Here is a 15146-nt window from a genome sequence, read left to right on the forward strand (position 1 = left end):
GTTAATTCTTGAAAACACATTCCTTGTTAGTTAAGGCGCGTTTACATGAATCTCCCATATAAGATAATATTCATTCAATTTTTCTAGAGAGAATGCATATGTTTAATATGTCTAAAATATAAATCCATCTTTTGTTCTCTAATGGCATAAATGAGGGACTAATATGAATATTTTACGAATTTACGGCTAGAATTTAAAGCATGAGACCACCAAAAAACGAAATAAACAATGTACAAAAAATAAATAATAAAAAATGTAGGTGCTGGAAATAAATGAATCATGAGCAATATGGGTGGCTAAAATAAAATGAAGTGCAAAGTAAAATACATAAAATGAGAACATAGAAAAAATAAATGCTAGAATATTAAAGGACTAAAATAAAATGCAGGAAATTAAAGGGACAAAAAATAAAATACTAAAAATAAAAGTGCTAGAATAAAACATAGTAAAAAAATAATAATAAAAACATATATTAAACACTGAATTTAAAGTTAGAGGGAATAATTTTTAATCAACATTTTAACATGGATCATAAATAATGCGGGTTATACCCTAGGGTAGGTCACCGCAAGGTCGTTGAATGTTCGAATATTAGAGGGTTAGTGAGTTAGCTTGAGCAAATAAATAAAATGTTAGTAAGTTAGTATAAACAATAAAATAAAATGTTAGTATGTTAGTACAAACGATTAAATAAAATGTTAGTATGTTAGTACAAACAATAAAATAAAATGTTAGTATGTTAGTATGAACAATAAAATAAAATGTTGTATGTTAATAAGAACAATAAAATAAAATGTTAGTATGTTAGTAGTCAAATTAAAAGAAGAGAAAATAAAGGGCTGAAATCAGAACAAATAAAACATGGAATATAACAGATTAGTGGCTAAATTGAAAGTAATGAAAATAAAGTGAAGAAAATAAAATAATAAAAAACGCAAGGTTTGGTGACTAGCTTGTAAAAACATGACAAAAGGGGTGGGGGTTATGCGTGATTTTCCCATTTTTTGACTTATAAATACCACATTTTAGCTATTTTGGGCAAAGAGGAAACTCTAGAATCTCTTTCATTTTTTCTTTTTTTTTTCTCAAATCCTTTCTACCTCATCTCTCGTCGGTGCCTCTAAAAAATCTAGAAAATCGGTTAACCACCATACATCGTGGCCAAACCTTGCTTCGACAACCTCCTAAGGCCTTCCCCTCTTCTACTTAGCCACAGTTGGAACCCAAAAGACCCAAAAAGAATCAAGCCCCTCTAAAAAAACTCTCGACCGAACCAGAAAAGAACCAACATTGCTATATGTCGGCGGCGTTTTACCCATCCGCCACCATTGACGTTAAACCTTCCTAAAAAAAGCTCACTTTTAACCTTAAACCTAAATCCAAAACACCTCTAAACTAAACAAGGGTCCCTAAACGACTGAAAGGTTAAACCTTTTGGACTTTCGGCAACCAAAGACTCCTAAAGGAGGTCTCCTTCCTCTTTTCCGACGACCACCTCCACTGACGATGTCTTGACCACTAAGGTAAAAAAGAGTTTGTTCCTTTTTAGACTTTATTTTTCTGTTTTTGAACGAAAGAAAAAAAGAAGAGCTTGACACAAAAGGTAAAAAGATACCTTGATGATTGTATTCCTTTTTGAATATGGTATTTTTTTGTTGTATACTAGAATCAAATCCCTCCCATTTTATATGTTGTTTGTAGGTATTATAACTTGAGTAAAAAAGAAAAAGAAAGACTTCTCTCCATGATTTCTTGCCATAGTTTTATTTTTTCCTCTGTTACAAATCTTTCCTTAAAAATGAAAGAGAAGAAATAAAAGGTGCTTTTACATCTCATCAATTTTTCTTTCGTTTTTCGCATGAATCTGACGAGGAGTGGATTTGGTGTTGTTGGGGACATATTTGGTACTACTGGTGGTACGATGCTGCTCGCGTGGAGGCCTGACTCTTGGAAGCCGAGGAGTCACCGCGTTGGGGGCACGCGTGGATATTTCTGGAATGCCTCAGCGACGGCAGTTGATGCATGGATGCTTGATGTAGCTAGGGTTTCTCAAACCCTAAACTTTCTAGGTTATTACTGGTTCGTGCTTGTTTCTCTGGGATGTTACATCTCGATTTTGGGCTGTTAGGTTGGTTCGAGCCTACTTCAGATGTAGTTTTTGGCTTGCTTGAGCATGTAATTATGACATGTGAAAATAAATAATAATAATATTAATATAATGATATTAAGAATATTAATAAATAATAATATTAATAAATAATAATAAAAAATAAAAAAGAGTCTCCGGACGAAAACGGTATTCACAGCATTGAAGGGATTTTTTTAATTAAAAAAACAAGCGAGCCAACATTTTAATTAGATAAGTCAACTGTTTTAATTAATTAGATCAACGTATAAAATTATAAAATAAAATATTAAATTATATTAAATTAAATATATATTAAAAATATATTATTTAATTATGTCAATGTCAATGTCAATTGTGAACCATCTTACAGCCTGTCTTCGTAATACGTTTTGCAATGATAATAAAGATATTGGTATATTCATATTTTTGTCTTCAAATGTTTGAGAAAAAGTTTATGTTTTTAAATTTCAATTAAATTAAATTAATTGACAAAAAATTAAAAATTATTAAGTTTACATAAATTATTTTATATTTTAAACATTTTTAGAAAACTAATTTTTTAATAATTTGAATATATTTATTTAAATTTTTGTATAAAATTTCAATTTCAATTATATATATTATTTTTTACATTTTTATGTGAAATGTTAAGATAATTGCCATTACTATTAATAAAAAAGATACAATAGTTAATATCAACTTAACTAATATTATTTTCCTCATCATTTAATTTGATTTAACAAAAAACTAAAATATTTTAAGAGTTAAAATGATTATTTTTTTGACAAGGATAAGAACCAAAGTGTTTATCAGGGGTGTAAACGAGCCGAGTCGAGCTCGAGTATTGCTGAGCTCGACTCGACTCGAAAACTCTAAAATGAAGCTCGACTCGACTCGAAAATTCGCGAGTTTAAAATTTTCAAGTTCGACTCGAACTCGAAATCTTGAACTGAAGCTCGTGAGCAGCTCGAAAAGGTTCAAAATGAAAAAAAAAATTCTTAAACTTAACTATTAAAACCTCAAACTCAAACTCGAACTTAAACCTTAAATACATGAAATCTTACTGTATTTAAAAAAAATCAATACATAAATATTAATATTATTATTAATTTATTTTTTTAAATAAAATCTTAATATATTATATTTTCGAGCTGCTTACGAGCTTTTCGAGTCGAATATCGAGTAGCTCGTTTCAGTTCGTTAAGAACTCGAGTCGAGCTCGAGTCGAGTCCATTCGATCCGAATATTTATCGAGCCTTGATTGAATCAATATCGAATAACTCACGATCTATCTCATTTCATTTACAGCCATAGTGTTTATTAGGAAAAAATGTTTGAGGAATTGCTCAACTTAAATTAAAAAAGAAGAAAAAGAAGCTCACTCTTGTATTGTTTTGATTGTATTTCAAAAAATGATAAAATAGGAGTAAAGCTTAAATTAAGAATTAGAATTGAAAATGGGCAGTTGGCTCTATCCTTGAATCTCTTGCTGACACATCATCTTCTCTTTCTCTCTCGAGTCTCGACATTTCCGAGGTACAAAATCTCTCTTGTTCATTCCTTCTCTCTTTTGCTCAACTCTCACTCCACTCTTCAATTTCCCCAGGTCTGTTTCATTTTCTTTCAGTCTTTGATTTTTCTCTTCTTTTTCTTTTTTAAGTAGGGGTTTTAATGATGCTCTGCTTTCTTTCTGGGTACGTTCTAATAGTAAAAAAAAAAACGAATATGCTTTATTGCCATCAACTGTCCTCTTTCTTTCTTTTTATTTATTTTGGTTGGCTCCATCAACTCCTTACATTGAATTTACACCTGGGAAACACACTACCAAAAGAAGAGAGAGAGAAAGAAGAGAAAACCCGAGTTTCTTAGCTGTTTTTTTTCTTGATTCATGCTTTTCTTGTTTGTCCGTTTCTTTTTTTTTCCTGGGTTACTGGGCATTGAACTATTCCCAGATTGATACATTTTATCGGTGTATTACCTTGTTATTTAATAGGGAGGTTTTGTCTCTGTCTATCTGGTGCGTTATTGTTTCTTCATCTGAAAAAAAAACATTTCTTTTCTCTTTTTTATTGATTGGGGTCTTTGAATTATGTATTGATTTTGATGTTTTACAATCTGGGTAGTTGCAGAATTCAAAGCTTTAGACTTTTTGAGCGATATTTCCCGTTGATCGTACTTGTCAAAAGGCAGTCCATTGAGAATCTGAATTATGGCTGAATTTTCAAGTGTTTGAGATCTGGATAGTGTTGGAAACTCGAAGGGAGGAGGATGTACGCGGTGGGGCGGCTAGGTAGCTATATTTCTCGTGGTGTTTATACGGTGTCTGGCCCCTTTCATCCTTTTGGCGGCGCAGTAGATATAATTGTAGTGGAACAACCAGATGGGAGCTTCAAATCGTCACCTTGGTATGTTCGATTTGGTAAATTTCAAGGGGTTTTAAAGACAAGGGAAAAGGTGGTTAGCATCTCTGTTAATGGCGTCAAAGCGAATTTCCACATGTTTCTTGATCATAAAGGGGAAGCTTACTTTCTGAGGGAGGTAGATGGTGAAGAAGGGGAATCTGATGGTGTCACTTTTCCCTCGGGATACGAAACAGATGAGCCTATGTCTGCTGATAGGATGCCAATGAAGTCCAAAAGTTTCAACTATGTTGCTGATAAGTCTAACTCTGTGGGTGAGGTTGATGTGAGCAATGGGAAGATTTTGGCTAGGACTACTTCCCGGAGGTCACGGATATTTGGATTGTTTGGACGGAGGTCGACAAAGGAGAATGGTTACCAGGAGGGTGCTGATGGTGCTGGTGTAATGAGCTTAGATTCATTGGAGCGTGCTGAAATTGCTGCTGACCTGTTGGAGGTGAAGTGGTCTACCAATCTTACCTCTAATATATCAAATATTAATGTGTCCAGATTATCTTCTATGAACGATTCATTGGATAATAAAGGTTCTGAAGAGCATACACAAATTAACTGTGAAGAAAACTGGTTCCCCACTTCTGCTGATGATGAGGGAAAAATAACGATGAAGAAAGTCAATTTAACTCTTCTGTACATGATAAGGAGGAAAATAACATCGGTGGCCAGACCTTACTAGAGGAAACTGAATGCTACAATGAGCAAAAGGTCAGTTCTCATTCTGGCCTTGAGAACCTAGAGTATTCTGTTGAGCAAGCTAGCATTCGAGTGTCTCGTGTAAGGGCTAAGCAACAAATTGTTGAAACCTCATCATTAGGTGAAGGTTTCACAAAAGATAAATGCAAAGTAATAGCCAATATTTCAGGAAGTATAGATAATCTTAGTGTTGGAATTTCGGATCACAATGAGAATGAGATGGGTGCTGTCTCAGGGATGAGTTGTCCTGATCTGCAAAGTCAACTTAACCTTGAAGCATCGACGGACAAGAAATTTGATGAAGAACTGGTCTGCCACGAAAGTAATGTTGTTTTACCAGTCTGGGGAATTCCAATAAGGAAGTTGTTCCAGAGAGTCTTCAATCTTTTGTTTACCCCAAAACGTCAGAATGCTCAGTAATAACATTTGATGGTTCAGCTGAACAAAGTCTTCAAACATTGAGCATTTCTGATGAAGGAAATGAGAAAATACATGTTCATGCTGAAACGCTGGTTACAACAACTGAGCTAGTGCCAGAGGTGAACTCCCTTCCAAAATGTTTCATGTAGTTGCACAAGACATTTTAAACAAAATCTGATTAAGAACCTGTTGCACCTTATTTAATGATGCATTGCTCTTTTGAAGGCCCCAAAATTGCTTTCAAATGCACTTGAAATGTTATGAACCTAATTTTTTCTTTGAAAAGTATTCCGTTTATAATCAATAAAAAATCTTGCTGAACTGATGGAATAGATGGTTTAAATCAGGTTACAGTTCTTAAGCAAAAGGAGGACATGGAGTTGGATTCTGAAGGGATATTAACAGTCTCGGAATCCTGCTCTCAAATGGTTAGTGTGGACCCTCTAATTGGTTTGGAAGAAATGAAGTTACACAGCTTTCATACCACTTCCACCATCAGTGATTCGGTTGATCAAGCTGAAGATGATAAAAATACCAAGGATAGTCCAATATTCTTTGGACTCTGTTGATGATTGCTATCATGATCGTGACCCAAAGAGAAGTACTCCACCATCAGAGAGTTCCGAGGATGAACAATTCCTTTTCAGTGATCTTGATGGATCGAACTTCGTGAGCCAGATTCTGTAAATAAAGATCTTCGTCCTTCAACTTGTACAAAAATGAAGGACGTGATTTATATAATGTTAATAATGAGTCATATTTATATCTGGATAATTTTGTTCAGGAGAATTCATCCAATGATTTGGAATACTCTGTCGGAAAGCCAAGGAGCAATCCTATTGTATTTCTAGAAATCATAGATTAGGTGGTGCGAATGATGGGTTGCAGGTGGAGTCACTCCCTAATATGTGGTCTCCTGGTGTCAACTTTGATGCTAACAGCCATCTTCCTGTTGGCCATTCTCTGGACTCAAATTCTGAAACCATGAAGTGGACATCGATCAGGAAAGATGATTCGAGCCATATAAGGTCAGATGCAGACGAGGAACAACCATTAGAAGATGAAGGTCTAGTATTGAGGAGAGCGAAACTTCAGGGAAGCCGAAAAATACTCTTAATAGTCCTGCTGTCGGTAAGAGAACACCTTTATATTTTTTTTTTCTCTTTCTTTGATGAATAAGAGAACTCGGGTACTGTGTATTACTTTCTTGAGTTTACTCTTTACACTGCTTTTTCACCTTTTAGGGAATGCTTTAAATTCAAATATATCTTGAGAAATTAATTCTTTCTATGTGATGAATAAAACCCGTATAATCATGCTAAAGTACAACATTCCGTGTTGTTTTGATTTTTAATTAAACATAAAAGAAATGGTCTGTTGTTTCGGTGCAACTGCTCTCTTGGCTATAAGTTGTTGAAAGTGACATGAATTATGCTTTCTGCAGAGATATCTCTTTGCAAACACCTACTATTTGAAGGGATGGGGGCTGAAGCTGCTTGTCAAGTATTTGATGCTGAAAAACTGGATAGCAAAAAGTTTAGCTCTTTAGGCCCTGCTGTCGTGAAGAATGATAAGCTTGTTGTTCGAGTTGGTGGCTGTTACTTTCCTTGGGATGAAGCAGCCCCTATTATTTTAGGGATGGTTACATTCGGAAGTGAAGAATTATTTGAATCCAAAGGCATGCTACCTGTTGACAGAGTGGAGAAATCCATTGAAGGGGATCCATCAAAAGACATATCCCGTTGTGGCAGCTGGAGGCTTTGGCCTTTTTCTTTGAAACGGTCGAGATCTAGGAATGCGGTGCAATCGGCTCCAGCTGAGACCAGAGGTTTCGATGCTGATAAAGCTGCAGACGTTACTGTTGCCAGAAATGATAATAAACATATGCTTAAACCCATTCAGGTGAAGAAGATGATTAGGGCAATCACTCCTACCTCTGAACAGCTGGCTTCATTAAACATAAAGGATGGGATGAATCATATAACCTTCACATTTTCGACCCCTATGCTAGGGAAGCAACAGGTGGATTTGTTGAATCCTGACTTGAAGTTACTTATTCTTTCTGAAAACTTATTTAGTGCTTTGTTATTGAGATCAGTGTTTTGTTTTCGAGATCGTTTCTTATTTATCACTTATTGTCTGGATGTGCTCACTCAAAAGCATGTATTAAACAGGTTGATGCCAGAATCTATTTGTGGAAATGGAACACTCGTGTAGTAATATCCGATGTCGATGGGACAATTACAAAGTAAGGATGTTTCTAAGATTTCCTCATGCAGAAGACCCTATTATGCTACTTCATGTTTTAGATTGAGTAGTGAGTACTGGCTAAAGTTTTCATGTCTATGTTATTAAGTTCTTTTTTTGCAATTAAAGATAATTCAGGATATGCTTCATATTACCCACTGCTGATTTGTTGGCTTTTTATTTATTCTTATAGTGAGCTGTGGCCTTTTGAGGTGTTGCTCAACCAAGGTGGTAAAGCTTTGCCACAGTTGATTTACTGGCTTTTTATTTATTCTTAGATGCATCTTTAACATTAACTTTTGGTTAACTTGAGTAATATTTTGTTTGGTCATCAATTTTAATCTTGGGCTCAAATTCATGGATGTCTTACATAACCTTGAATTTCTTTTACAGTGGTTTCTTTTATAATCTGCTTCTTTCTTAAGTTCTTAATTGCAGCAGGTAAGGATTTTCTTGTGCTTTTCTTGATTCCCTAATTTTATGTTGTTGATACAGATCAGATGTTCTTGGCCAGTTCATGCCTATGGTCGGGATAGATTGGTCACAAACAGGTGTTGCGCATTTGTTTTCAGCTATTAAGGTCTGCCGTGTTCATCTTCCATTATAATTTCTTAGTTCATGATACTTTATTCCTTGTAAATAAAAAGAAAACATTGGGTTAGTGAACCATGTACAGCCTTATTTCAAATTGTAGAAAGAAAACAATTCTATATTTTAAATGGATTCTAATGCATGATTTTGAGTAACGCTGTTAATATAATCAATGGATTAAAATTCCTCTTCTATACTGCAGGAAAATGGCTATCAATTGCTTTTTCTTAGTGCACGTGCAATATCCCAGGCATATATTACTAGACAGTTTTTGGTCAATCTTAAGCAGGTATTCTATGCTAGTTTGCTGCCTTTGTTATATCAAAGTCAAACAGTAAATTGAGAATAAAAAAATTCAAAATTTCTTCTTTCCATTGTTATTCTTTGTTTGACTTACCACCATTGCTCATAGAAAGGAGAAACTCCTTGGCAATATGTCTTCGTGTCTGTAGGATGGCAAGGCTTTACCAGATGGGCCAATTGTAATTTCCCCTGATGGCCTTTTTCCATCCCTATATCGAGAAGGTAACTTTTTTTTTTTAATGTATTTCAGAGACATAAAACAGTTTTATAAGGTTGCTTTTCTTGTAGCAAGATAGTTTTCTTATTCTTTTTTTTTATAAGAATTAGAGGTCTCGTTAAAACTCCCTTCCTATATGTCGAAATACACAATGTATTTCAAGGAAAATTGGAAGGAGGAAAAGAGTACCTCAAAATTTTATTAGAGAATCAAATGCAGTACAACAAAGAAGAGACATAACCTACCTAGGAACATACACCAAGCCAAAAGCAGAAATAACTAGAAATAAAAACAAACCCACAATACAAAAGAGAAACAAGTTAACCAATGCCTACTTTTGCTAGCTTATCCACCTCCCTGTTGACACTTCTCTGGATGTGCCTTAAAATCACATTACGATCCAACACAATAGAGACAATATCCTTCACTATACACTCGTACGAGGCGGGACAAGAGCCAGGATTTTTTAACCATTCCAAGACATTAATACAATCGCTTTCCAAAATCAAACGCCCCTTATGATTCCATGAAGAATAGCAAACCAAATTTAACTCGATTAATTCAGACAGGGCAGGGGGACCAGGCCCAACCGATTCTGAAAAGGTCCCTAACAGGGTGCTGTCAGAATCCCGAGATATAACTCCAATACAACCATTTTTCCAATCCCTGTTCACCTCACCGTCAACATTAATTTAAAAAAAAACCCGGGGGAGTGGGAGTCGGGGGGGGGGGGAACTATTTTCTTGCAACTCTTACAAGAGTCAAGTATACCTCTTTAATTTACTTTGTCTTATTTATCCTTTTGGATTTGTTGCATAGATTCTAATGTGGACATTAGTTATGTTCTATAATGTAATACATATATATTTAAAAAGTGACATATGAGTATCTTTTTTTTATTTATTAAGAATTGAATGTCTCGTTAAAGACCCCCTTTATAATTGTCAATAAACCAGGGAAGTCTACCGAGAAAAGAGGAAAGGGTAAAAGAGTACCTCAAGTTTTATTGAAACAGGGGATTAACAATCCTTAGGATTACAACCCGATTACAGAACCATCCCATTACAATTTCCAATACAAAACTAGACTATATCACCTTTCTACCTAACATTAGCTAATCCCTTTTTTTTTTTGCTAACTCATCCGCCTCCCAATTAGCACATCTATGAATGAAGCGAATTAGGTCCTCATAACTCTTAACGACAGACTCGATTTCCTTAACAATGGACTCAAAACACGGAGGACATAATGAAGGATCCTTAATCCACTCTAGAGCATTCCTACAATCACTCTCCAGGACCAACCGACCCTTTTCTCCCCAATCTGTCGAAGTGAACAATAGAAGGCCAGCTCTGATTGCTTTTAATTATGCCAGTGCAGAAGGACCGGACCAATAGGTTCCGAAGACAAGCCTAAAATGTGACTGCGGGAGTCCCTTATTAATCCCCCCTTACCCCCCCCCCCCCATTTCCAGTCCCTATTAACTGCTCTGTCCACGTTTAACTTTAGAAATCCTTCCAGAGGGGGAGACCAAATCATAGGAGGCGATTTCTTCTTTCTAATGATTTTACACGAATCTGTTAGGGAAGGGTCTCCAATAAGGGGCTCAAGAGGAATTGAAGAATTTGGATTTCTGGTTGAGAACCAAGCTGTTAGTCTAAATCTCGCTACCCTGTGCAGAATAAGGCAAATGATCTCTTTCTTTTTCATTAATTCAATTTCTATTGCATCCCAGGATGACATGGTGTGTTATCGTAATTCTGTGTCAACCCCTCAATGGATTTATGACATTTATGAAAGGCTTAATATCAAAATAAGTGCCCAAACAATACCTCAATTCTCGAATGAGTGCCTAAACTATTTTGACCCATCTAGGTGCCTAACATTACAATTATTACCATTTTAGGTGTCCGGGACGTTAACGGAATTAAATTCCCCTGTTAGGTGACATGTGTCACAATCTGATTATTTTTAAATTTATTTTTTAAAAATATTATTATATTTATAAAAAAACCTTAATTTCTCTTAAATTATAAAAAAGCCCCAAAATACTTAAAATCCCCAAATCATATTCTTAACCGTTGTCGCCACCTTTTCCTGCCACAACCACCGCTGCCGACGTAGTCCCTGCCATCCTCCTAGTCATACGCCGTCGTAGTTTCTGTCAAGATCGCGTGGGGTCACGATTTTCATCCTAGGGTGCACGGGGTACAAAGTGTCGATTCGCCGTCGGTCGGTCACAATTTCATGGAGTTTTGGTCGTTGGGCGTAGATGAGGTCGGGTGGAGCTTCGTCGAGGGCAAAGGGCGCGGATGGCGTGGGTTTAGGGATTGAAATGAAGAATTTTAAATTATTGGGGTTATTTCAAAATGTTATGTTTTTCTTTTAAAAATATATAATTTTAATTTTTAATATAATTTTCAAAATACCAGATTATAACACGTATTACTTAATGGGGAAATTAACTTCATTGACGGCCCGGACACCTAAAATTGTAACTTTTGTAATGTTAGGCACTTAGATGAGTCAAAAAGTAGTTTAGGCATCTATTCGAAAATTGAGGTATAGCTTGAGCACTTATTTTGGTGTTAAGCCTTTATGAAATAATCAAATAACTAACTTGAGAAGATTGTAGCTGTAACGTCGGAAATTGATACACGAGGCCTAATATTACAACCTTAAAAAAAATCAAAGTTTAGTTGTTATATCACTTTGAGCTGCAATAAGTTTTAAACAAAATATTGTTCTATTTTATTTTGCAACTGTTACATATTATCTAGGAAATTGAAAGCTTCCTCGGCATGACCCCTTTGAAATCCAAATTGAATTGGGCTTCAGATTCATTATTAATATGTTATCATTCTGATTTGGAGCATATAGCTTATTAGAGTTGAACATCCATTCTTATCTGTTTCTTCTAGGGACGAAGCCAGGATATTTTATGGGGACAAACGTAAGTAATAAAATTTTAGAGGGCTAAAATATAATTTATCATTGTTTTAGCTGATAACTTTAAAATATTTAAAAGGATTAAATTAAGAATTTTCATTTTTGGAGGCGGTTGGAATGCGGTTTTACCATTATCTGAAGTGAAAACTTTATATTTCAAATGGACTGAAATCAAAATTTACCCTTTTAGAGGGAGCCAAGCCCGCTGCCTGCACCTCGCTGTCTTCATCCCTGCTTCTTTCCCCCCTCCCGAAGACATCTCAAACCACATTATTTTGACTGAAACATCTTTATTTGTTTCTCAGTTATCAGAAGAGCTCCTCATGAGTTTAAGATCGCTTGTTTAGAGGTTAGTTCTCTAATCTGACATCCTTAGCTTCTGATACGGTATTTTTGCTGTTAAATAAATGAATTAGTCTTTGCTTCTTCTTGTGTGTCGAATCAGTTGAATGGGTTGCATGCAAGTCTAAGAAGAATTTAAAGCATTATGAGTGATGTAAATTGCACTTCTTAATAGAATGGGATTTTAAGTGGAGTTATAACAAATTTATATTATTAGAACTCTTCAATTAGTCTTTTGCTCGAAACACAACATTCCTTGTAATTTGAATCTGTCTTTAATATTATGCATCACGAGTCTCATCGTTAAAATTCTTTATGGCTTTGTAGATACTATGCATTATGGCTAGAGATTAAAAGCTTTCCAATATACATAGATAGATGATAAGGAACAGTGTGTCTAAAAACTGGAACATTTTAATTTTCTTAATATATGTTTTGATTTACAGGAGATTAAGGCGTTGTTTCCATCTGATTGCAATCCATTCTATGCTGGTTTTGGTAATAGAGACACCGATGAAATCAGCTATGTTAAGGTTGGAATCTCAAGAGGGAAAATCTTCATTATAAACCCGAAGGTAATTAAAGGCTTCTTCATGCTTAAAGAAAGGTGACCAAGTTCTAATGTCACTGCGCCGAATATTCTCTTCTAATGGTTTAATGTTTGTAGGGTGAGGTTGCTGTGAATCGTCGTGTTGACACAAAATCTTATAGTTCCCTTCATGCTCTTGTTCATGGCATGTTTCCACCAACGAATTCATCCGAGCAGGTTTTGTTACCTTTCCCTTTTTATATATAACACACGACGACTTGGAGTTCATTTCCGAAGCCAAAAATTGGCTTCAAACCCAGAATCAATGGGGCTGAATTCATACCTGTTTTATGGAAAGATTCCACATTGTCCCTTCTTTCTTCTAGATTTTCCATCCTTGCTTGGGTGGTGCAGATTGATTGAGGTTTCACCTTCTGATAATATATTAAGTCTAAAATTGCTAGGTTTATTCATCTTTTCCGTGTCGTCAGAACTTTTGTTGGTTAAATTCTTTTATTTCTATTTATTACAGGAAGATTTTAATTCATGGAATTTCTGGAAATTGCCACCTCCCGTCATTGACATATGAGGTTTTCAACTAGAATATGTTGCGTTAGCATTCGGATACCGAGAAAAATGATTCTGGAGCTATCCGCGTATATTTTGATGCCGATGTTGCCCGCACTTCCATTAAATGTGCATAACAAGATTACACACTTAAATATGTAATCATGGCTGTTTGAAGTAATTTCCTGCATGCTCTTGAAAGTGCAGGGGTGGCCAGCTCTCGATTGTCCAATGTAATTTATATGAAATTTGCGTAGAATCTTAGGTTTGGCTTCACTGTAGTTGGATTTGTAGCTGTGTAGTGAATTCTTGCGACCCTACAAACAGTTTAAACATGTAAACATTCATTGGAGAAAAAGGTAGTTTTAATTTTTGTTTTTATATATTTTATTCCTGATACAAAACCAATCTTGACTAGTTCATAGGAGATTGCTTGTACTCCAAACAACCCTATGCTATGAAGTACAGACACCAGAAATCTAGGACGGATGTTAAATTTTAAAGACAAACGAATCTATTGAATTAAGTTTTGCGTGTACCGATGAAAGTAACTTGGATTATTAACAATGTTCGATCAGAAGAATGTATCATCAAAAAAGAAAGGAATACAGAGATACGACAAATGATCTCTTCACAAATACAAAATTCTGACGTTCAAGTGTTTCTCTGTGAATTCTGCCAGGTTTTTGATCTCATTGTCGTCAATAAAGCCATTACCATTCCCATCCACTCCACGGATCGGATTATTTGCTTGCTCTTCCTCCTAGCGAACCATCCACCACTAGACACTCGTATTGCATCTGTAAGCTCGTCTCTGCTAATCCGGCCGTCTTTATCATCATTGAATTTCTTTAACCATCTCTTGAACTCATCGATTGTCATTTCCCGCTTGCCATCTGTGGAGTATGTTCGAGTTTTAATGGCCATTCCTACTGTCAAAGCCTGGCAAGTCCCTTCGTTGCACACTGGTATTGCATGCTGGTTAGCTTGGCAGCTGCCCCGGTGTACAAATATTTGGAGGCTTCTCATATTTATACCGTTCCCTAGTGCTTTGAGCTTTTGCAAACGCATTAAATCGAATGGCATAACTTAATTTAAAAATGCAGACGCGTATTTAAAAGTTAAGGGTCAAGTTGTTGTTTTGTTTCCGCTACTATTCTTAAATTTAGAATTTGGTCCATGTGCATCCATCGAACCATCTTTTATAATGTCAGTAATTGGTCCAAATGAGTAAAAGCATCAATTATCCCTACTTAAATGTTGATGCGGATTTTTTTCCTCTCTTAAAAAAACCCTTGCCAAGTCATTATGCTGAAATTTATTTTCCTTCTTTTATGCTACGAGTGATTTAACACTTTAACAAAGATAATGAATAATATTATCTTTTTGGAAAAACTAATGATATTATAAAAGTAGAGGGATCAATTATACTATAGTAAACAGCAGTCACTAGCATTTATTGAGTGACCTCAATAGTAAAAGGGATTGATGTTAAGATTTGGATTCAAGCAACTGTGCTTGCAGGATGTGTGTTATTGACTAAGAAATATTCTGAACATATACTACCTTGCAGTTATCCATACTGTTAGAAAACAATAGTTACATATTTTGAGCATAATAGAGGGACTAAAACTAGAATTTGGCCGAAGTTTAGACACAATTGTTAGTACCCTAAGATGGATAGAAATAAGATTTATGAGTAGCTTTTTGCAAACGCTACCTAAGATTCTTCTATGTTTGGAT

The 15146-nt window shown here is 35.3% G+C and overlaps 1 protein-coding gene across 1 annotated transcript; it reads left to right on the forward strand.

Annotated features, from left to right (window-relative positions):
• Window positions 1-3659: 3659 nt before the first annotated feature.
• On the forward strand, window positions 3660-13786 carry LOC120138343 (phosphatidate phosphatase PAH2-like). Its single transcript, XM_039153835.1, is given in 19 exon segments — window positions 3660-3734; window positions 4258-5099; window positions 5138-5584; window positions 5587-5777; window positions 6006-6199; window positions 6201-6313; window positions 6316-6387; window positions 6390-6497; window positions 6500-6718; window positions 6721-6789; window positions 7103-7680; window positions 7833-7906; window positions 8401-8485; window positions 8699-8785; window positions 8949-9021; window positions 12271-12314; window positions 12754-12882; window positions 12975-13073; window positions 13369-13786. Coding segments are annotated over 18 exon segments (3342 nt in total). The 5' UTR covers window positions 3660-3734; window positions 4258-4396; the 3' UTR covers window positions 13426-13786.
• The last annotated feature ends 1360 nt before the right edge of the window (window positions 13787-15146 follow it).

The sequence above is a fragment of the Hibiscus syriacus genome, unplaced genomic scaffold (genome assembly GCF_006381635.1).
Source record: "Hibiscus syriacus cultivar Baekdansim isolate YM2019G1 unplaced genomic scaffold, ASM638163v2 tig00110683_pilon, whole genome shotgun sequence".
Classification (NCBI taxonomy): Eukaryota; Viridiplantae; Streptophyta; class Magnoliopsida; order Malvales; family Malvaceae; genus Hibiscus; species Hibiscus syriacus.